General features: G+C 39.7%; 1 protein-coding gene across 1 annotated transcript in view; it reads left to right on the top strand.

Moving 5' to 3' along the window:
• The first annotated feature begins 3,146 nt into the window (after nt 1–3,146).
• LOC121873687 (WD repeat-containing protein 11-like) overlaps nt 3,147–23,930 on the top strand; it is a 29,451-nt gene continuing 8,667 nt past the window's right edge. The window contains exons 1-18 of the mRNA XM_042377385.1: nt 3,147–3,317; nt 7,101–7,212; nt 8,163–8,316; nt 8,737–8,910; nt 9,033–9,255; nt 9,939–10,107; nt 10,744–10,876; nt 11,273–11,404; nt 13,548–13,804; nt 14,262–14,485; nt 14,621–14,803; nt 14,984–15,249; nt 15,998–16,116; nt 19,462–19,683; nt 19,879–20,047; nt 21,083–21,220; nt 21,635–21,810; nt 22,403–22,576. Of these exons, the coding sequence (XP_042233319.1) occupies nt 3,172–3,317; nt 7,101–7,212; nt 8,163–8,316; nt 8,737–8,910; nt 9,033–9,255; nt 9,939–10,107; nt 10,744–10,876; nt 11,273–11,404; nt 13,548–13,804; nt 14,262–14,485; nt 14,621–14,803; nt 14,984–15,249; nt 15,998–16,116; nt 19,462–19,683; nt 19,879–20,047; nt 21,083–21,220; nt 21,635–21,810; nt 22,403–22,576 (3,171 nt within the window). The 5' untranslated portion in view covers nt 3,147–3,171. The remainder of the gene's footprint in view (nt 3,318–7,100; nt 7,213–8,162; nt 8,317–8,736; nt 8,911–9,032; nt 9,256–9,938; nt 10,108–10,743; nt 10,877–11,272; nt 11,405–13,547; nt 13,805–14,261; nt 14,486–14,620; nt 14,804–14,983; nt 15,250–15,997; nt 16,117–19,461; nt 19,684–19,878; nt 20,048–21,082; nt 21,221–21,634; nt 21,811–22,402; nt 22,577–23,930) is intronic.

The raw sequence follows: 23,930 nt of genomic DNA on the forward strand, positions 1-23,930 counted from the left end.
TAATCCATCTATTGTACTCAGTTTAGATGGGGAGGGAGTTACTATGTGTTGGTAGTAGGTAGGTAGTGATCAACTTCATACATATACCAAAGGAAAAGGAAATATTAAATATATTTAGTCACATTCCATGTAAAATTGTCTAGCATATTTTGTTGAAAATGTATTTATTGAGTTATGCATTTCTGTAGTTGTAAATGGAAAGGAAAATATACATGTGATATTAAATCTGTTGTGTGGTGACTGTACAAGAGGCAGTGTTCATTGTGTTCTGTCATATGGAGGTTATGACTTGGGTTTCTTTATGCTGTTCCTTCCAAAATTTATCTACTGAAGTTCATTTAATATGGGAATGTAAATTTATGATGAAAATGAAACTATACAATCCAAGTTTTTTATTATTTGTATGGTTAGCTTTATCTGTTCACCTAGATCAGTGTCAAGAGCGAGTACAGTTATGCCCTCTCGTGTTGCCCCGGGCGGTACAGTATCGTGCAACGTGTTCCATAAGAACTTGAGGTGTAACATGGCACAAAGATTTCCATCGCTACAAAGAGGACCACAAATCTTAGGTGAAAATTGGCAAAACTTAGTCGTTACAATTGTCGTATTTATAATTTCTGTATTAATCTAAGACCCGCGTTAACCTGAGTTGTGGTGCTAGAATTCCTCCATTGTTTAACCTGAGTTTTTTTTTTCCTTCCTGTGTCCTCTTTCTCCTCTCATCAAATTCCTTATGTTTATATATACAAATGTACTGTATGTTACACTTCTCTGTTCTGCCTTATAGCTCTCCTTTACCCATTGTGTTCTGACTTGTACCCATACTACAATTAGCCGGACTTTAATGTGTTGTCTCTTAACTTAACTTTCACTTACCAGTTTATAGTCAACCTTACTGTACCAGAGCCTGTTCTTCCCTTCCCCTCCTGAGGTAATGAATTAACAACTTTAGTGTTTATGAAGGGATGCACAACTTGATGGAGGAGGTAGTTGGTTGACCATGAGGACAAGACAGCTATACTACAGCACAATTTCTGGTGGTGGAAGTTCTGTAGTGTTTACATTCCAATATAAGTCCAAACATAATCAAATTAATATAATTTCTCAAACAAATACAATTCACTAGAATACTGAAGTTAGTTTAACAGCAAGAGTTTTATCAACACTTCATACATAAATATTGTGAAAAGATTTATTACAAAACTTACTAGATTATCAATAAATGAAAGTTGATAAATATCGTGGACATATGAGTACAGTACAGTATCAAGATCTGGTACAGTACCATCTACATAAATATTTTGTATGTAACTACTTCCAGCTAATACAGTAAATGCTCACCCTTAAGTATGTGAAGTTAAAAGACTTTGTTGTTAATATACACTAAGTAATGCCTGGACTTACTGAAGTTGGCTTATTGAAATTCTTAACAAGTGTATCGTGTACTGTAAGTAAAGCACTGAACCTCCGTACTCCTGTGAGCTGAAGCGCACTACAGTATTGTTATCTTGAATGAACATGAATCAATGACTCATTTTCAGAATATTAATTTCACAGCCAATTAGAAAATTGTGAACAAGTGTATTGCCTTAAACCTGCACTCGAAGGGTATGGTTTGTCAGTGTTTGTTTGTTTGTTGTAAAACCTCATGCAGTGGATATATTGTCATGTTGTCAATATATTGGAATTTGAGTGACAACTGAAGTACTAAACTATTTTGCCAATTAAGTAGAGTACAGTACAGTACTGTGGTAAGGTGACATGATAGAAGCATATTAAAGTGAGCAGGTCAGTAAGGACACTTCATCTGGTAACATATTGATGACATGTCATACTATATCAACTTCAGTAACTGGACTTGACTAATTCGTCCACAGTTCAATGGTAAACAGATTTGTGGAGTATTGTAAAGTCACGAGAAATGTTAAGCTGTTAAATGTTGCATCACAATTTCATTACATGCATGGGATCTAAAGTTCACCAGATGAATGATAGTGTGTGGATGTGTATTTATGTTCGAGTATGTAATGAACTTCTGCTCATTTCATAAAATAAATTCTTTTGAAAATATGGTAATATGATTAATCCTTTATTAATGTTAATAACCCAGACTGACCCCAAGACACCTGTCTGGGTTGTTATAGTGCAGTAGCTGCGGTGCTAATGCTGACCCTAAGACACCTGTCTGGGTTGTTATAGTGCAGTAGCTGCTGTGCTAATGCTGACCCTAAGACACCTGTCTGGGTTGTTATAGTCCAGTAGCTGCTGTGCTAATGCTGACCCTAAGACACCTGTCTGGGTTGTTATAGTGCAGTAGCTGCTGTGCTAATGCTGACCCTAAGACACCTGTCTGGGTTGTTATAGTGCAGTAGCTGCTGTGCTAATGCTGACCCTAAGACACCTGTCTGGGTTGTTATAGTGCAGTAGCTGCTGTGCTAATGCTGACCCTAAGACACCTGTCTGGGTTGTTATAGTGCAGTAGCTGCTGTGCTAATGCTGACCCTAAGACACCTGTCTGGGTTGTTATAGTGCAGTAGCTGCTGTGCTAAACTGACCCTAAGACACCTGTCTGGGTTGTTATAGTGCAGTAGCTGCTGTGCTAATGCTGACCCTAAGACACCTGTCTGGGTTGTTATAGTGCAGTAGCTGCTGTGCTAATGCTGACCCTAAGACACCTGTCTGGGTTGTTATAGTGCAGTAGCTGCTGTGCTAATGCTGACCCTAAGACACCTGTCTGGGTTGTTATAGTGAAGTACTTGCTCTAATCCACACAGCACACGATTAGTGGATCCCATGTTATTGACCTGACCTGATATTTTGTAAGGTCACCCATTGTAAAGAAGCCTTTCTCAGTCCCTGTAAGTTCAGTTGCCTCTGAAGATGTCTTGAATAAAGACAAAAGCTAAGGTGCTCCATTGTTTCCTTTTTCCCTGTGTGGTTTTATCTCGTGTATACAGTATATATATATATATATATATAAATAAATAATAGGTCTAGATTGGGATCATAGAATCCCATAGTTGGTATAAAAACTTGTTAGAGGTAAACAATAATATAAGCGACCAACTTTCACACATTACGTCATAGTGAGGCTCCCGCTGGTGACGTCAGAGGTGTCGGGTCCTCCACCAGTCGATGTGGCGAGAGAAAACGGGTGTAAATAAACAGACGATGGCGGCGGCTGGTGGGGAGAGGATGGTGACAGAAACTGGTGGGAAAAACTCTCCATTACCTCAAATACCCGTCAATATACAGCGAGTGTTGCCCAGGACGGTACCGGGACCCGTCAGCCCTCAGAATAAAGGCGCACTAGACTGGTAAGGGACATTAATGGCGTTCTTTCTTCACCTACTACAGGATGGTGATGACGTTCTCCTCCCCCAACAAGACCTTCATTTCCGTTCTGTATCTGTGTATTTGTTTATGTTAATTTATGTGTAGTCTGACTGTCTGAACCTGTGTTAAATTAGTCTGTGTCTGAACCTGTGTTAAATTAGTCTGTGTCTGAACCTGTGTTAAATTAGTCTGTGTCTGAACCTGTGTTAAATTAGTCTGTGTCTGAACCTGTGTTAAATTAGTCTGTGTCTGAACCTGTGTTAAATTAGTCTGTGTCTGAACCTGTGTTAAATTAGTCTGTGTCTGAACCTGTGTTAAATTAGTCTGTGTCTGAACCTGTGTTAAATTAGTCTGTGTCTGAACCTGTGTTAAATTAGTCTGTGTCTGAACCTGTGTTAAATTAGTCTGTGTGTGAACCTGTGTTAAATTAGTCTGTGTCTGAACCTGTGTTAAATTAGTCTGTGTGTCTGAACCTGTGTTAAATTAGTCTGTGTCTGAACCTGTGTTAAATTAGTCTGTGTGTGAACCTGTGTTAAATTAGTCTGTGTGTGAACCTGTGTTAAATTAGTCTGTGTCTGAACCTGTGTTAAATTAGTCTGCGTCTGAACCTGTGTTAAATTAGTCTGCGTCTGAACCAGTGTTAAATTAGTCTGTGTCTGAACCTGTGTTAAATTAGTCTGTGTCTGAACCTGTGTTAAATTAGTCTGTCTCTGAACCTGTGTTAAATTAGCCTGTCTCTGAACCTGTGTTAAATTAGTCTGTGTGTCTGAACCTGTGTTAAATTAGTCTGTGTGTCTGAACCTTTGTTAAATTAGTCTGTGTGTCTGAACCTGTGTTAAATTAGTCTGTGTGTCTGAACCTGTGTTAAATTAGTCTGTGTGTCTGAACCTGTGTTAAATTAGTCTGAATCTCTGTGTTAATTTACTCTCTAAAGGTGTAGAAAAGGGTGTCCACCAGAAGGAATTGTCCGAATTGGTTGAAAATTTGTCTACACATTAATATTATGACATTAAATACAAAAATGGAAATGACACTGCACAGAACCTAATAGAACCTGACCTAACATACCCATAGGTTGGGTTTGTTAGGTCAGGTTCTATGCATTATCGTGTTAAATTATGTGTTTAAACAATTTACCTTAATATTGAGGTTGATATACATTAGCAAAATTCCTAAAAAAGACTCAACATTATAATAGAAAGTTGTTGTTTGTTTTATTATACTTCAAATCATCAAAACAATAAGTATAGCAATGATAAAGGTAAGTAACAAACAACTTCTGGTGGTCACCCCTTTACCATTGACTCTGAACATCTGTACCTGTAGTTTGAGTGTCTGTAACTGTTAATTTACTCTTTTAATAATTTGGTAATTATTGACGACTGACCCGCAGCTGACTTCATAGAAAACGATTTAATAATGCAATTTCACTGTTTTTTTTTTAAAGTGGACACTTGTAGTTTGTGAAAATGTGTTAAAAAATGGTTATTTCTAAACTAAACCTAACCTAACCTTAGTGGGTATAAAAAATAGACCTAACCTAACCTTACCTTACCTAACCTTACCTAACTTTCCCCCCAGTCCTCCCCGGTATATTAAACAGAAAGAACTAACTATGATATGGTTTAATTTTACATTCTTTTGTGGACGGCGTTGATCCATCCCGGGCGGTGGAGTGTTTTGAAATACGTCACATACAACAGACCTTGCACGCAAACCCAGTTCAATTTCAGAGTATTGCTATGAAATGTATTGGGTAGTGAAAGAGTCGGGCTTCCTGTTGAAAAAGAATCCGATTTGGGCGCCATTGGTCGAGTCGTCACAATTTCGTCACTATCAATGGGAACACTCTGTCTCTTGTGGAGTTGTGACTTACCATAGCCATATTTAATACCAGTAACTTATTTTTTCTGTGCTATTTTTCATTATCGGTACATTTTCTTTAATGCGTTGTTCACTAAATATATGATAGAAAAAAAATAATGTTCACCGAGTTATTTTTGAATGGTGACTGTTAAGCTATGACATTAAGGCATTTATGGTATACAGTATACTGAAGATGTCAAGTACCACAACCTAACCTAACCTATCCTATCCTAACCTAACCTATCCTAACCTAACCTAACCTAACCTATCCCTGAGTATCCCAACCTAATCTAACCTAGCCTAACTTAATCTCATCTAACCTATTCTAATCTAACCCTAACCTAATCTAATTTATTCAAACTTTGCCTAATCTACTGTAATCTAACCAAGTCTACCCTGACCTGACCTAAGCTTTGTCAGGTTGGGTTTAGACTTCGTTTGGTTTATTGTGTGTGTGTGTGTGCGTGTGTGTGTGTGTGTGTTTTTGTGGTTTGGTGTTGGTAAAATCAGATCTTGTTTGGTGTCTGTTTTTGTGAAGTTGCCGCCATGATAAACAACATAACGGAGACATACAATGGTGGTTTGTTGCCTACTGTTGAAGATGGTCACACTATGAGCTGTAGGGTAGGTTAGGTTATGTTAGGTTAGATTGGGTTGGGTTAGGTTAGTTTAGGTTGGGTTAGGTTAGGTTAGGTTAGTTTAGGTGAGTTTAGGTTGTGTTAGGTTAGTTTAGGTTGGGTTAGGTTAGTTTAGGTTGGGTTAGGTTAGTTTAGGTTGGGTTAGGGTAGGGTAGTTTAGGTTGGGTTAAGTTAGGTTGAAATTATATTTTTCCGATGGTTTCTTCATGTGCTTTAAACGATTCTCTTCTACTTCCTAATAGGTGCATGACCGAAACGAAAATATGACTACATTTTCTTGACATTACCAATTTAATATTACTGAGAACATAATGAAGAATTTAATGGTTATTTATTTTCAGCTGTTTACTAACTAGAGTATTGTAATTTATAGCAGTTGATTGGGTGGTAAGTTGTCAGTATATTTTATTGACAAATCACAATTATTTTCTTTTTCTGTTTAATACTGATATGGATTGATCAGTTGGATCACCTGAAGATTATCCACCCCAGCTTATTTTGCCGAAACATTAACTAACTTAACCTAACCCATACTTACTTAACCTAGCACTAACCTAACCTAACATTTACTAACCTAACCCAGCTTATTTTGCCTAAACATTCACTAACCTAACCTATATTAAATTAACCTGGCACTAACCTGACACTAACCTAACCCAGCTTATTTTGCCTAAACATTAACTAACTTAACCTAACACTAACCTAACACTAACCTGTCCTAACACTAACCTAACCAAACCTCTTCCCCCCAAATAGCATTAGGTTAGGTTAGTGTTAATCTTTAGGTACATTAAACCAGGGTGGTGAATGTTGAGGTAATCCGACCAGTGTAATTTCACGGTTCACTTAGATATGAATTTATTTGTTTTCATTAATGGTCGCTAAGCAAAACAAAAAGTCGGTGGAACCTAATTGATAAATCGACTTTATATTGATCTCTGCAGCGTACGAGTGAGTCGATCATCTTGGGCAGAACCTTATAGACGTTGCTGGCTTATAAGATACTTTGTGTCTTATGGTTATCAACTACAGCATTATGAGTTCAGAGCATTTAAATTTTTATTTTTTACGCCACTGATCAGCCTGTTAGCTGCTTGGACGATCGGTTACATCTCGTTATGTTGTTAGAGACTGTTTCTGCATGTTAGATTTATCAATCAATTTTCACCTTATGTGATGGTCAGAAACTGTGGAGAGTTGGCATTGGTTGTTATGTGTAGTGGAGAGTTAAAGATCCTGGTGTATTTAATTTTTTCCCAGGGGTTGGCAAGGCTTCTTGGCATATGGAGCCCAGACAACGGTAGTGGTGGTGGACCCTGTGACTCTACAGTGTGCCCAGACACTCACCAGACACCGAAACCACGTCGTTAAGGTACAGTACAGTTGTTTGAATACACACACACCAGAACAGAGGAGTGATGGGTGATGCTATGCCATTTAAACAATTAAGAATGACTGAAGAGAGAGAGTGTATTTACTTTTTTATTTCAGATGAGTGAAAATAAATTGAAGGTACATCATTAATATGACTGATGTTTATCCATTACTCTACACAGGCAGTCCCCAAGTTTCCAACACCCACACTTATGAATGGGATCCCAATATATTCATCACAAAAGTCAATTTTTTTTTTTTTTTTATATTACTTTATATTGTTTAACATCATTTTATTTACAGGTATATACATTATTTATGTATGGGCAGGGTTGTGTTTTAACCTAACCTATCCTATGGAATTAACAGTGTTCTGACTTACAAACAGGGTCCAGGAATGTAAGCCATTTGTAACTCAAGGACTGCCTGTACAGGTGTTGTATACTAATGATGGATTGCCTGAAGCTTAGACACCTGATGACTAAATATCCTAACTACCTGGGGGTGGGGGTAGATTAGGTTAGCAAAAGGGTGTTTAATTATCAGGTGAATTAAGCTGAGGTGGCTCATCATCAAACGATCTAAAATTACAATTCTTACATGAGTGAGGCCTTTGTTATTTATGATTTCCCTGGAGGCATTTCTTTATGTCTGATGTAAAGAAAAAACAACAGTGGAAGTAAGTAAATAACAAGATAGGTTGAAAGTCGAGAGAAGAAATGGAATAGGAAACATCCAGGACATTTATCATTGTGAGTAAATGGATTCAGGGAAAGAAGTGAGGGCAGCATAAATCTCTGTAGTTCTGGATGGTGAAGGTTGTTAGTTAGTTAGTTACTGTACACCCAAAAAAAAAAAAATTATAAAATTCATTCTGGTTTAATCTTATTTTTTTCAACATTAATTGGGAAGAGGCTGGAAAGAAAGAGTTCAATAAATGTGTTGCAGGTGAGATGGAGAAAAACACGACACTACCACCAGCTGAGCGCCCCATACAGCCTGATTCTGGCCTCGGCAGACAACAGCGGCACGATCATAGTCTGGGAGGTGACGAGAGGGGAGGTGACCGCTACACTGCAGGATGGTAACAGACCCATACAAGGTGTGTCATAATTAAATAAATTAAATGTTTTACAACTTTAGGCACCCCTCCCCATACCAACGTTTGGTCTTCGAGTATTCACCAAATGAATGGTTTTCAAGGAACTAAACCCATTTATATATCGTGGGATACCTGTACCTAGAATTATTATTTGAAATACTTTGATACGATGAAAAATGTTAGTTAATGAAGGGTCTTGAGGACATGACTTACATACTCTACAGTACAAGATGTGTCTCTCTTGTATAAATAAAAGCTTTTGGCTACTGTTTGGATGGTGATATACTTTATTTTAACTTAAATTTGGCCTTTCCAAAACAGTGAAGAAAAGAAGAACTACTGTATAAAGAAGAAGTACATATAATGCTTATTAGTTGACCAATTAACAGGTAATTTGATATAAGGTGGTAACATCAACAGAGCTGGAGTGGCTGGGTGGTGTGGACGGCAGCGAGCACCTCCTGGCGGCCCTCCACCCCCCGTACTCCCTCATCATCTGGGACACCCGCCACAACAACAAACTCTGGAAGAAGTCCTATACAGAAAACTTAACAGCATTCCATTTTGATCCATTTCACTTTAATAAGATGGCATGTAAGAAGAGATCTGGTTCTTGTCTGAGTTTGTGTGATACAGTACAGTGTTCATAGCAAAGACAGGTGATAGTTACTCTGCTGGCGTGAAATTCGGAAGTAATTGTTCGTGATGAATTCCAGTTTTGTGCGGGGGATGTGTGCTGTTTGTGGAAGACTTCAGCCTCAACAAGTGCCCCTCTTCCAATGGGCGTAAGTTTTACGTCTCGACGCCACGAACTAGTCCGGGAAAGGTGGTCAACTCCATTCCTACGTCGACGAGCTCCACCTCAATAACCGACGAGAGGACCAGCACCAGAATTCGGCGCAAGATGAGGGAGCTGGTGGTCGGGGAAGGGAAGCCAAAGTAAGTTTATTGTTTCTAATATCACTCTCATTAACCTTAAGTATTGGCCATCATCTATGTTAGCTAGCTGTAGGAACAACGGCCATCGCTTAGGGAAGTTTCACGTTCCTTGTGGTCCAATTTTTGCACTTATGAGGTGGGTGGGGAGAGGAGTATGGGATCCTTGGCCTCTGAATAAGGTTTAAGTGATAGTAGATGATGTGTAAACCATGAGGAAGATTCTTTAAAGATGATTGTTTTATGGAGATCATTCCTGTGGTCAAAACTATTTCCTGTTCATGAGATGTACCGGGTAGTTAGGTTAATGAGCTCTCTGTATACGTAGGGGGAATATTATAGTGTGTTGGTCATTTAGAATTACAGTAATGGTGTTTCAACATATTTTTAGAGGATCGTAATGTAAATCTTGATGATGCCGGTTTTTGTTGCTTCTGTTTTTGGTTTTTCAGTTAATTATTATCAGGTTAGTTAATGCCCTATAGTACTTCTTCCTTATCCACTTCTTATGTTATCCATTGACATTTGATATCTCTTGTTCCGTCGGACGTGCTATCATTTTCTCATTACTGTTATGTTATAGGAATTACTAAACTTGTTATCTACACCTATATCTGTTTTGATACTTACACAACTGACCAATACACATGGATCTGTTAAATACCTGCTGTGTGTATACTGTGCAGGAGTGAGGATGTAAGTCAGTTGGCCGAGTGTCTACAGCTCATGTACCACCGCACAGTCAGGGACCAACTTCTGCTGCTGTACACGCGGGAGATCCTGGTGCTGGATCTCACCATCAACCAGACTGTGGGCATTGTAGTTATTGACCGGGCAATGTCACCCTTCAGCCAGGTTAGTTGTGGTGGTTCATGTGTGCTGCAGAAGAAATAAGAAGCAGTAATGTATAGTGTATATGTTGAGTAGGTTAATCCTCTCATCAGGTTAACTATTTTGAGAATTAGAAAAAAAAATATGTACACTTACCTGACTATTCAAGATAATTTCTTTAAAAGTTTAAAATTTTTAATGTGAAAGAATTAATCCTCTCATTTAATTCCTTATTCCACAAACAGTGCTGCCAGACATATGATACACCCATGTTTACATTACTGTTCAGGGTGTTGTAAGAAAACAAACATATTATAAATGTCTGTAATTTATTTGTTAACAAATTAATATGTAAGAAGAAAAAACAAATTCTCTTAAACTCATCATTCACATTATTGGCTAATTTTTGACAGGAATATATGTGATTGTTTATTTTGGTGTACAATATAAAGTTGTAAGACACAGGTTCAATCCTGTGTCAGACAGGGTTGATGGGCCATTATTCTGCTGTGGTGGGCACATATGGTAGTGGACCACCAGCCACTTTAGTGCCCTGGGTTGAGTTAACCCTTCTTGCTGAGGATTGACACTTCAATGAATTGTGGGAAATAGAATGGAGTAATTATTACTAAAATATTGCTGCTATAATATGAATTTCAGGTGTTGTCGTGTTGGCAGCGAGATGTTCTGTTTTGCTTACATGAGTCGGGTTCTGTCTCGGCGCACTTCCGCCGTCGGCTGCTGCCAGTACCAACATCCCCAGAGAATGACAAGGAGAACACCTGGCATGGAGGTAAACCCTTTTGCATGTGGTGTTGGTGGTACAGTACAGTAGTAACACACATACACTGAGAGAATGAAGTACTGTATATTCCCAGCTGTGGCTAAAGTATAAAGAAATATGATTACCCAACACAATGAATGGTGTCACTGGTGATCTCTTTCCAAGGTTCCTCGTCACCTCTGCCAACTGTTAATGGGCTCTACACGTGTGTGTCAAATGGCTCACCATTCTGCAATATATTCATCAAAGTCCTGGGAAGACACTTCATTCTCCCACTGTGCCTCTTACTTTGTGTCCTGGGTTCAATCACTGACCTGGGACATGTGAGAAGGGTGTTATCTAGTGTGACATGACCAAACATGGCAGGTTTTCTCCTGTACTAACACCGGACATAATGTGTTGCAGATGGCGGAGGTGTCGGAGAACAGTACTATGAGGTGATGTACGACCGTAAGTGCCACTCAGAGCATCTCCGCCTCAACAAGCAGAGCCGGCCTATTGGACTCACCCTTGACCCCGTGTCAGAGAAGCAGATGGGTGAGAAAAACACCTTATTTTTGTTTGTAGTCTTGGACTTTTTCTCTCACTCTCCTTGTTTGTCTCTTCCCCTCCCCCTTTCTCTTCCTCACCATCAGGGCCATAACCAGCCTTGATCAAGCCCAGGGCAACGGCTGAATTTGGCTCTCCCCTCCCTTTACGGCTCCCCCACCGCCACTAACCCTCCACCCCCTACAACACCAATTATATCAATTATATCAAGGGATTGATTAGACACTGATGATGATGATGTATCAAGACTTGAACAAATTAACTTCAAGAACTGGAATAATTATCTATAAGTAGTCAGCAATTTGCTGCTCAAAACACACATAGTCTACATTCAGTTCAGAAAATACCATAGCCAAGTGTATTGATTAATGTTTCATTATAAAATTCTTTTACTCTCCAAATAAACAGATTCAATAATAATCTTGGACAATTCTGATGACAGATTGACCAGTTTTTACTCTTAATCCTTAAAAGTAACTTTATTTCTCCAATATTAATTATCATAATACACACTCTAAAAAAATGCACAGTATATCAAGGCTCATAAATATCAACTAACTAAAAATGCAGCAATTAAAAAAATAAAGTCTAATGGTGTGTTAATTACATCAGCACATATGAGGCACCTACAGTAATATAACTGACAACTAAGAATGCATATTAAGAATGATTCTGGAACATCATTTATTACAGAATCACTTTTCTTGGTTGCAAAGTCACCAATTACACTGTCAAAATTCATATAATTTGCCATCTTCTGTTCAATTGATACAAAAGCTATGTTAGATACACATTCTTGGGCCATAGATGAACGCAAGTATTTCTTAGTTAGTTTCACCTTGCTAAAACTGCGTTCACAGGAAGCAACGGTGACTGGAAGAGTTAAGAATATCCTCAGAGCTACATCAGTATTGTGATATACATCTTCAAGAGAATATGTGTAAATCATATTCAACAGATCCAGTGGAGTAGCAGCTGATACATTTGTCAACTGTGCATCTGCCTGAAACATTAAAGATTCTATTTAAGATGCAAACTCATTTTCATCTAAATCACTTGGGTATACAAAAGCAAGGTCAGATGCACTCTTCTTCAGGTTGTCAGTAGTAAAGGATGACAGGGCAGAGCCATGAAGAAATGAAAACTCCTTTGAAATACTCACCATTTTTTCAAATCTCCATTAGATCTGTGTGATGATAACATCATATGTTAAATTGCATTCCCAAATTGTTATATTGACTCATGAAAAGTGTTAATAATAAATATATTTAATACCCGGTATTTGTAAATTGGAGATTATGAATTAACGTATCCAGTGTAGCAGTAGTACAGTACTGTACAGGCTTTTCTCTAGAGTAATCTGAAAAAAAAAATCATAAGCAATTTGGCACCCAGGGCGGCTGCCCCTTCTGCCACCCACTAGGCATGCCCCTGCTCACCATCATCAATGGAAGTTAGCTGTAGGGATGGTGGGCATCACTAGTGGAAATATCATGGTCCTTGCATTCCATATTTGTATGGTTAGTGAATCATTAGCTGTTGGTTAAAGGTTGATCAGTTTATTTACTAATTATCTTTACTCGTTTTTTTGTGTTGGGTGAATCATGAGACACATTATCCTCAAAAAAGGGAGGAAATGATAAGGTTTAAATGGTGTAGGAAACTGTAGATAGTGACTGAAAAGAGAGAAGCTAAGAGGGAGCTTTTTAGTTAATTATGTAAGAACACTTTCTCTTTAGTTAATCTTCATAAAAATACAAGGTGTGGTATTTATATCTGACACATTTATTAGTGCTATAAAAGATTCATGAACAATGTAAATGCTGTTTATAGTACATGGTTGGAGAGCACACAGATCTGAGATTATTCTGTGACATTTATCTCTTTAAAATTACCTCAGACAAATGAGCCCTATTAGAATTGTTGCATTTCTGACAGAATTGAGTTATGGAATTTGTTTGAATGAAGAGCTTCAGCAGGTTATTCTTTTCGCTAGGTCGCAGTGTTCAGTCATTTGAAACTTTTAGTCATCGCCTGCAACATGGGAGAAAAATGATTAGCTACGCCAGTACTGCTTCTGGCAATCAGGATTACAAATGTGTCAAAAATTAATGCAACACTTCCTCATCAGCCATGGTGTTGGGTGATGGTCGCGTGGTGTTCAAACAAGTCACTGCCTACCCGACCCCTGGACGACAGGCCATCAGTACGCCGCTCTTCACCCCCGGGGCTCCCTCGGCGCCATCACAAGGACCACACTCTGGCCTCAACATTGCCGACAATCACTTTAGCTTGGCCAGTGCACCAGCCGGGGTTCACATCAACATGCCCAAGACCTCGCTGGCTGATATGGTGAAGCCGGCCTGGGCTCTGGCAGATAATGTCAAGGTTAGTTTTTGGTTCAGTAAAATTGTCATACAAATTCACATTTGATTTAGGTAGACAGTTCAGTTTGCATATACACACTACAGGTATACAGCTCAATATTTACAATATATACACAATGCAGGTATCTATGTGATATGAAATAAATCCACAGATCCATAGATTGTACTGTAGTTATTTTTAGATCTTATTCATTTGTTTCATCCTTTGAAAGCTTTTCTCTAATACCTGTAGTTACATTTAGTAAGATGTCTTGGATAGATTGATAAGTACTGGTAGGTTAAGTCTAAACTGAACCTAGAAATTTGAAGCCATTGACTAAGGGCATTTTTGAGAACATTGTAAAGCAGCTAAATATAATAAGTTAAGTTAGAGTAGCTTTGAAATATTCTGCAACCCATATTTTAATTTTTATCCACACTATGGTATAAAATTGACATCGTTTCCTTTATTATCTCAGGAAATTGGGCACCGGGTCAACTTGAGAATTTTGATGACAGGTCTGATGCCTGCCATGTCTCCTCCCCCCCTAGTAATCAGAATGTGTCCGCCTCTCACCACACGAAACATCCAGCAGTATGTGCCGCGCCTGGCTGCCGGCACACAGTCGGGGGTGGTGCAGGTGTTTAATGTTGCTACGGGAGTGTTGGAGAGAGAGTTTGCCCTCCACACTTACCCGGTCAGGTTAGTCTCTCCATCGTGTGTATATCGTCACTGGTTCAGTATAAACTTGTATTTCCACCCATCTTATGTCCTCTCACTTATATTTCATTATTCATTCATATTTGTTAAAACTTATTTATCTTTTGTGTTTCACAGAGGAGTTGAATGGACAAGCTTAACTTCCATTCTGTCATTTGGTCATCAGCCCCTCACAAACAGTCAAGGCCTCGTGCGTAATGAACTCATGTACACAGACATCCTCACAGGACGAACTATTACCTTGAGGCCAAACAAGAGCGATGAAACGAGTATTGATATGGTCAGAGTGTCGTACTTGAAGTGAGCTTATTTTTAATATATGAAACCCAGTTTTTAGTAGCTATGAATTATACACTTATACCTTCCTCTGTAGTTGCTATACATTGCTATACATACTGTACTTATTCCTCTATCAATTATAAATTTTACATTACTATACTGTATGTAATAGTCCCCTCACCTTGCCCTACATTTTTACAGGCAGTATTTCATCGTGGTCTTCCGAGAAGACCCATTTGAACTGTGGGATGCAAGAAAACTGGTGCCTCTCCGAACGATGCCACGCCGATTCCCACGAGTGTCGGCCCTGGAGTGGTCCCCAACCAGTCATGTTAAGACACGGCGAGACTCGGAGAGCCACAGAGCCTCAGAGTCTGAGCCCGAGAAGAATGAGTCTGTGGTTCCCAAGGAAGCACCACAGACAGAAGTGTCAATGACCGAATCTATGTTGTCACTGGCAGATGTGGGTAAGTGGGTCTGTATGTTAACATCCAGAAGAGAATAGGAAATCTTAATTGTTCAGTACTATACAGGAGTTCTTAACCTGGGGAGGGCGAGATGTCTCGATCTTTCTTGGGAGATGCAAAAGCTCGGAGAAAGTGGTCAACATATCCGTCACTCGGAGAAGAGTTTATTCTTTAGGGGTTGTGGAGACAGTGTCAGTCTTTGGTGGCTGCAGCTACACACAAGTTAAGAGCCACTTGTCTAGTGTCTCATATTTCAGTTGGAAGTAATTAAGGAAGTTTTCTTGAGGTAAAAACATTCAAGATGAAGTTATTGGTTTACACTACAATGTTTGTATATTTGGCAAGAAATAATAGAACAAATATTGAGAACTGACATAACACATCAAAATTATAAAGCAAAATATTCAGATATAAATATACATCTACAGGTACAATATATTTATACACTTAATTAAATGTAACAGAGCAAGAAAATATGATGATGGACGCACCACAGATTAACATCCAGATATAAATTTTGACCCTCAACTGGCGGCTAAGGATACCCCCCTCCCCCCCCCTCCTAAACGTGTGTGGAAATGAATGCAAGGAACAAGTAACGTCCACTGATGATGGCCACTGTATAAGGGTTAACAACTACCACATATGTACCGTTAATGGAGGTTTTAGAGCTGCCGTGGTGCGTCGTCTACTGATGTTGGTCCATGACTATACAGTATAGCTGGAGCATTTCATATCTCTCCTTCAGGTGGAGACAAGACGAGTATTGCCAAAGAAACGTTCGTGTTTACCGACACCGAGGGAACACTGTACCACTTCTCAGTCGAGGGCAACGTCATCAAGGACGGAACAAAAGTACCTCCAGATGTAAGTATGTGTGTGCGTGTGTGTGTGATATATATGTAATAATAATAATAATTAACGGTTTATTGAAAGAGCTTGGCAGCCAGAAGGCTGAAAATATACAGTTACATATTTGGGGAATGGGTTACGAATTACAAATAATATACAAGTAACATAAGTGACACAAATAAGACATATAATAACTAGATGGGAAAAACTCAAACTACAGTTCATTTCAACATAGTGACAGTGTAAGGAGCAGTGTTTACTGGGAGTGAATACACTGATTTATTACAAGTTATTGATAATTTTTACAATGGTTGGGACTGGGCTGTTCTTATAGCGATCAGTTCGTGCACGTATGGGCTGGATGCGGTTGTGGTGTCGAACAGCAATTCTCGGACAAGGGATCTCAGGTGGTAGTAGGAGCCGGTGTCGGGATGGTGTAGAAGCTTCTTACCAAATTTGCAGATGAGGTCGTGGTGATGGTCAGTGAGAGTCGAAAGGGTCAGTGTGTTGAGCACTCTGATATGTGGAGCAGGAAGGAGAGAATAATCTGTATGCCCTCTTGCACTTTTCTAGGTGTTTACGCTGTGTGGCATTTAGGAGGAAGACCAGGTGGGGAGGCATAGGTGAGCTTGGGAAGTATGAATGTTGAAACACTGAGGAGCCTGTGTGCAGGAACCCGAGGACTTGAGTCGGCGGAGGAGGTGGAGACGAAAACTGGAGGATTTGACAACTTCACTGACGTGTGGTTTCCAATTTAGTTTGTTGTCTATGGTGACGCCGAGGAGCTTAGTGGAATCTACAACCTGGAGTGTGTTGGGACCTAAAGTAATGGAAGGGGGTGGGACAACGTCGGAGGAGAGGTTGATGTGCATAACCATGGTCTTGGTATGGTTGATGGTGACGTGGTTGTTGGTGGCCCAGTTTTGGAGACTGTTCAATAAATCCTGAAGGGCAGTATAGTTGGGAGCAGAATTGTTGACGCTGATCCCAATGGTGTATATTTCAGCTTTGGCAGGGTTTCTTAGGCATCATTGATGAGCATATGGCTATGAGTGGTCCTATCTTTGGTGCCTTGGGGGACGCCACAGGTGAGTGACTGAAAGGTGGAGATAGCCCTCGGAAGCGCATAGCTTGGCGCCGGTCACTGGGAGGAAGTCTGTAAGCTTATGGTATAAGATCAAGCCCGAGGTCAATAGCTTTGTTGATGATTATATTGTGGTCGACTAGGTCAACGCTTAGTGAAATCACGAAGGCGATAGCTATGATTTTCGTTTCGAGATGTATGGTATATGTAATCGAGAAAGCTGACAAGACAGTGAGTGGTGGAGGAAGTTTTCATTTCATGTTGCCAAATTGCTGAGGTGTCTACGACTCCTGCAATATCAGCATAAGCCCAGTCGAACACAAAACTTTCACAGATTAGGCTGGGTATTGGGGTGATTGCAATAGGTCGTAGCTGATTTAAGGATTGTGGGCTGGTTGACTTGGGCACTGGTGATACATAAGAGGTCTTCCAGTCAGCTGGGCATCTGGCTTGACTGAGAGAAGCATTGATGATGGAGCAGAGGGGTTTAGCAAGCTCCGGGGAGAACTCCTTGAAGAGTTTCATTGGTAAGTCAATGGGGGTGGTAGAGCGTTTTAATTTTAGTTTGTCCAGGCGTTTTGCTACGTCAAATTCTTCTACTAAGTCAGTGGGAAGGGGGGCTGGTAGGTAAGCAGGGAGAGTGGTTGTGTCAAGCCGTGGGAGCATCTGGCATATAGTAGCGAAATGGTTATTTGTTTGCTCAGCTGCGTCAACATTAGTGAGATGGCTAAGGAAGGGGAGGGGGTGTGTCTTATTGTTTAGTCCACAGAGTTCTTTAAGCTTACCATACCATTGACTGATGTTGGTCTGCTTCAGGTGTTGTAATTTGGTTGGGTAGTGGGACTTCTTTGCAGTGCGTATTTCGCGGATGACTCGGTTGCGAAGGGACCTGTAGCGGATGTGGTCATTGAGATGAAAGGCTCTGTCTCTCTGTTGCATAAGTCTTTTGATCCGAGGTGTGATCCAGGGCAAGTCAGCTGGGTGAGATCTGACGGACTTCTCGGGGAAGAAGTGGTGGTGAGCTTCCGTGGTGGTGTTGGTATAATTTATCCATTTGGTTTCCACGTCATCCACGCTAAGTACTTCAGTCCAGGGATGGTGAACTATCCACTGCCCGAAGAGGCGCACTGCAGAGTCAGTAATCGGCCTGTAGGTCTTGATGTAGGGTCTCTGTACTTGAGTGGGAGTGGCAGCTGGGGACCAGAGCACTGATAAGTGTGTGCTACACCCGATAGGAGGCATTGGTTGAGGTGGTTGGTACTGGTCCGCTAAGTCAGTTAAGATAAGGTCAAGGGTATTTTGACCGTGTGTGGGGAAGGTCACAACTTGTGATAGTGATAGCTGGTCCTGGATATCAGTGGTGTCAATTTCATTTAAATCCCCACATAATACTAACTTGGCACATGGGTACCTAACTCTGAGGTGGTCTGAGGTGGTGATGAGATGATTGATAAGAGTGTCTCTGGTGGGTGATCGAGGCGGATGGTATGCCACACAGATTATAATGGAAGCAGTGTTGCGTGGGTGGGCCCGTAGCACGACACGTACCCATAATGCTTCCACATCTGCTGGGACTTGAACATCCGGCGTGATGGAGCGTGATCTCTCCTGGTGGAAAGAGCGATATCCAAAAAACAGTGGTGAGGGTCCAGGGCCACGTTTCCAAGCCTCAGTATGGGCAACACTCGCGGCGGAACCTGACTGTAGTTGCCAGCTGTAGGTTGTGTGTGTAAAAGGTAGTATGCGGTAAGAGAAACTGACCAAAATATGATAAACTGGCCTGGGTGATCAGAGATGAAACTGAAATGAGGCTGACCAAAATATGAGAAAATATGAGATAAACTGGCCAAAATATGATAAACTGACCAAAATATGAGATAAACTGACCAAAATATGAGATAAACTGACCAAAATATGAGATAAACTGACCAAAATATGAGATAAACTGACCAAAATATGAGATAAACTGGCCAAAATATGGTATGATTAATTACCTGGGACAAAACAAGTATTTTACAGACTGTAGAGAAATAGGAACAACAAGTTAATGTGATGTCAGACTTCAGCGGTCTCATAAAACCAAGAGACTTTTTGGCAGTTGGTGCAGTCCTCTCTAGATTCTTCCTATTTGTTTATTAATGTCCTTTTCAGTAGGTGTATCTTAGGTGCCTGTGATAGAAGACCAAATAATAGTCACTTGAGCCCAGTTAAAGTCAAGCACAGTACAACACTACACTGGATGTCTATGTACAGTAATTAGTTCTCTGTTCCTTCAGTCTCAGATGAGTGTCATTACTTCAATTGCCTGGAAGAGCCACGAGATAGTTCTTAGTGACTCTGATGGCAACCTCATTGTGTGGGACCTGAAAACCCGTATATCCAGACACATCGCCACTCATCGCGGGTGGATCCGTAAGATACGCTTTGCCCCCGGACGTGACAACATGAAACTTGTTGTACTGTTTGCTGATGGGATTGATGTCTGGGATGTGAGAGATGTGAGTAATTCATGTTTTATTACTGTATTGTTTGATAATACTGTATGGATACTTTTATACAGTACAGTATTAAGGATGTGATTTAAAATGCCATTTACAGTAGTATACAAGTCTCTCTCTCTCTCTCATTATTTAATTTTTTTATTAATCAATCTAGTATATTATGTTCTTACATTTATTGTATCATTATGTTAGGTGGTGATGGTGAGTCAGATCAAGTCTCCTCGTGACATAGTGAAGGTGGTGGACGTGGACTGGGGTGCGTCTGACCGACCTGTCCTGGCGACCATTGACGGATGCCTTCGGGTGATGGACATGGCCCTCAAGTCTTCCAGCACACCAATCTACCAATATTGTACTAAAGGTTTGTACTAAAGAGAATTTTACATTTAGTTTTGAAAGACATATCCAGTAGTTTGATGTTAATGAAGTGCTTGAAGGAAGAGTCCATGTTACTGTTGATTGTGGTCATGCCGCACCTTGGTGGAAAAAGACTTCTTTTTTTCCGGGCCCAGGTCACTGACCCACATCGGGGCCTGGGAGGTGAAAAATGTAATACGTAATAATAATAATAATAATAAAAAACCATAAAGAAAAAAGAAAAGAAAAAGAGAGAAACAATACTGTACATATGTATGTTGTGTTGTCAATAGTAAGAGAAACAATTGAGACCCTGCAATTGTGTGTAAATGAGGCAGAAAGTTAGATCAGCAACCTGGGACTTGGTCACAATTTTCGTGATGCCATATGGCAGCAGGGTCTACCATTAGACAACACATTATGCTTCCAATATCTTCCCAGGCGGTAGTACCCCACTGTTTGGTAGCTGCCTACTACTTGTAAGACTTGTAAGAAAATTAATTCATATCAATAGACACAAACACTAGAAAGCTTTTTTAACAACACCTGGCACCATATTATTTGTCTCCTTGTGTATAGGTTCCCTCTGAACTGGATGAAATCATCTAGCATTTGACAAAAAAAAAAGAAAGAAGTGGCATCCTTTAGTTAAGGCGTTAATATCCTCTTCTTTTGCCGAGTATAACAGAGTGAACGAGGTAACTGTCCCCACAGTGAATATTTTACATGTATATTCAGGGTGCGCTGGGAGGTTACAGGTTTATAAAATCCCATTATCCATAACTGTTCATAATATATACTGTGAACCTGTTCTTGAGTACAGGTATACATGGAGGATTTAACTTCAATGGTTACTCAACTAAATCGGAGGACAGCGGGCAAATCTCCACACAGGATCTCAGTGGGTCTCAGCCATTCCTAGCAAGCTGAAAACTTACATATTAAAATGTTCAGTTTATCTTTGTAAATTAGAGTAAAATGTATGTGTATATATAAATAATAATAGTAATAATAATAATAATAATGTTTTTCTCCACAGAGCCCATAGTGTCACCATACTTGTTACCTGGGGAGGCATCACTCAACCTACGTACTCTGATGACCCAACAGCCGTGGCGCTCACAGTACTCCCTATCATTCACGGGGGAGGACGGCTTCACCCCAGAACAACTCCAGAGTAAGTTTCTATTTACACCATTTATCCCGTCATCTCCCGTTTAAATCATACAGTGATTGGTATTACTAAAGGATATTCACTTATAAGGTCAACAACTTGATCCTACTCTGAAAATTATGGCCGACACTAATAATTTTATCTGATATTTCATATTTTTTTATCTTTCTGAGAATTTCTTTATTTTTCAATGTTTTTAATCTATAATCACCAGTGTTGTGAGTTGTACTGTAAGAGACATATAGTACAGTACAACTCACAACGGATCTTATACATTCCTTTAGTTGTTAACAGTCCATCTTGGTGTTGAAGAGATAGGTAATGAGGTTAACATGTTTGTGTGACTCATGTATGAAGTAGACATGTATTAACAAAAGGAGGAATGTATCATAACTCCTCTATTAATGGTCGTCACAGATATAGAGGTGTGGTTGTCACGGGTACCTGCCGAGCTCCGTGAATTTTTGGAGACTTGCGGCTCGACGGCCCATCGTGCTCTGGTGACGGCACAGCTGTTTGGGGATCAGGGGGAGATAGACTTTTGGACGGTTGCCTGTCATTACCTCACACAACCTGCACTCACTCACCCTAAGGTAATGATTGGTGTTTTATTTCTCAAAAGTTGCTGTTTATCATCAAAAATTAAATCACTATCACTGGTCATTAAAAATAATTAATCAGACCAACAAAATAACCTACTGAGCATTACAAATATAAAAGCTGCGGAAAATCTAAACATTATTGTCATTTCAGTTTATCTTCGTTTACCACAAGATTGACAAAATATTTGGTGCTCGAAAAAAAGAAAATCGCACGAATGACAACTGTTTATTAATGTTTTGTGCAGGGATCTCTCTCTGTGCTGAATAAAATTGTCAGGTGTTAGCCAAAGAAAATGTCTTAACATAGGCGTCTTGTAGTGAAGGAGTCAATAACCCTGGCAGTTGGTGCAGTTCAAACTAAAAGTGACAAAAGACAAAACATCATGTTTACTGCTGATGATATAGGATAATTGGGGAGTTGTACAGTACATTACATCATGCCTGAAATTGGGTGTAAAAGATGTTTCTTTGGTCATGTGTTTCTACAGAATTATTCTACCATATGCTACTGTATTTAACTTAGATGTCAGGTCTGATGATACAGACAAGAATTATCACTTAATTTTTATTTTCTGTTGTACAGGATGAAAGCAGCAGCAGCAACAGTAGTGTTGGTAGTGCAGAGCTGATCACTCTGGGTGACTCAGCATCAGAGAAGAGTGGTGGCAGCGAAGACCTCTGTCCACCCACGGCTGTGCCTCCCTCTCACCCCCTGGAGACCACTTATCATCATCTGTGTGATGCTGCTACATACAAAGTAACTCTTGTTTTTGTTTTTCACTCTTGCAGGCCTTTAATGTTATAATTGTGAGCTTACACTGAATCTACTTCATTTGTCGGTCATTCATTCTCAAGTTTCTCATATGTATTAAATGTGGATCTCCTAAAGATTAGGAACCCTTACTTATTTCACTTAATTAAACACTCTAATGCTAACTTAACATAACCTAGTGTAACCTAACCTAATCTAATCAGCCTAACCTAACCTGATCAACCTAACCCAGTGTTTCTCAAGCTGGGGGCCATGGCCCCCAAGGGGGTCACAGCAAGATTTTAGGGGGGCCATGGCAGGCTGTGTAAGTTGTATATGTTTGGAGAAAATGTGGAAACTCTGACTCAACTTTTTTTTTTACTTTGCCTTGTTAGGGGAGAAATCTTTTTTTGTCATTGTGTGAAATCATAATACCCGTACGGTACAGTTTTGATATTTACATAGTATGGTGCAGCAGCTAGTTTTTCATTTCCAACGGATTCGCTCAGATTGCACGATTCTAGTTCCTGTTCAGACGAATTCCTTGATCTCAGAACGATTCTGCTGCCAGTGAACTCTATGAAGAAAAATCTCTGACTGTATTCTGGTGCTAAGTGTGTCAGTCATATCCAAAAGTTAGTGAGATCACACTTTGAGTCCTCTTGCCATTTTCTACTACTTATTTATGTGAATCTGGTTTCTCCACCTTCTTCAAATAGAGAATAAAAGCCAAAACCTGTTACTTGTGGACCCAGACCTGAGATGTGCTTTATCAGTGACTCGACCTCGAAGCAGTCGACTGAGGAAACACTGTCATCCATCCCAGTGAACTGTAACAAAATATGTATTGTTTGATGACTGAAAACATTAAAATAAAGGACCAACACAGTTTATTTTCTCATCATTATTTGTGAGGAGCTTGGGAGAGAACTGAAGGGGGGCCATGTTGAGAGTTCCTCATGAGGGGAATGGAGTGAAAAAGTTTGAGAAACACTGACCTTACCTAACCCCCCTTTTGGCATTAGAATATTTAATCATCAGGTGAAAAAGCAGAGGTTCTTATTCTTCATGAAAATCCTGAATATTTGTTGAAACAGACATTGATACTTCAGTTTATTACACTTTATCATATAATTATAATATAAAACAAGAAGCATTGAAAAGTTCACTAAGAATTATGTGCTACAGTTACAGACAAAATTCCCTGATGAACACTTGACAATATCTTGCATCTACTTGTGGGTCATATAGATGTTTGGTGCACATCTGATAACGTTACTTTTCATCGCATATCGTTGGAACTACAAACTGGAAAAATTGCTTCTCAGTACAAAGAAAAATATGAGAAAATATATTAAAA

This window comes from Homarus americanus, unplaced genomic scaffold (genome assembly GCF_018991925.1).
Source record: "Homarus americanus isolate GMGI-L3 unplaced genomic scaffold, GMGI_Hamer_2.0 scaffold55640, whole genome shotgun sequence".
In the NCBI taxonomy this organism is placed as follows: domain Eukaryota; kingdom Metazoa; phylum Arthropoda; class Malacostraca; order Decapoda; family Nephropidae; genus Homarus; species Homarus americanus.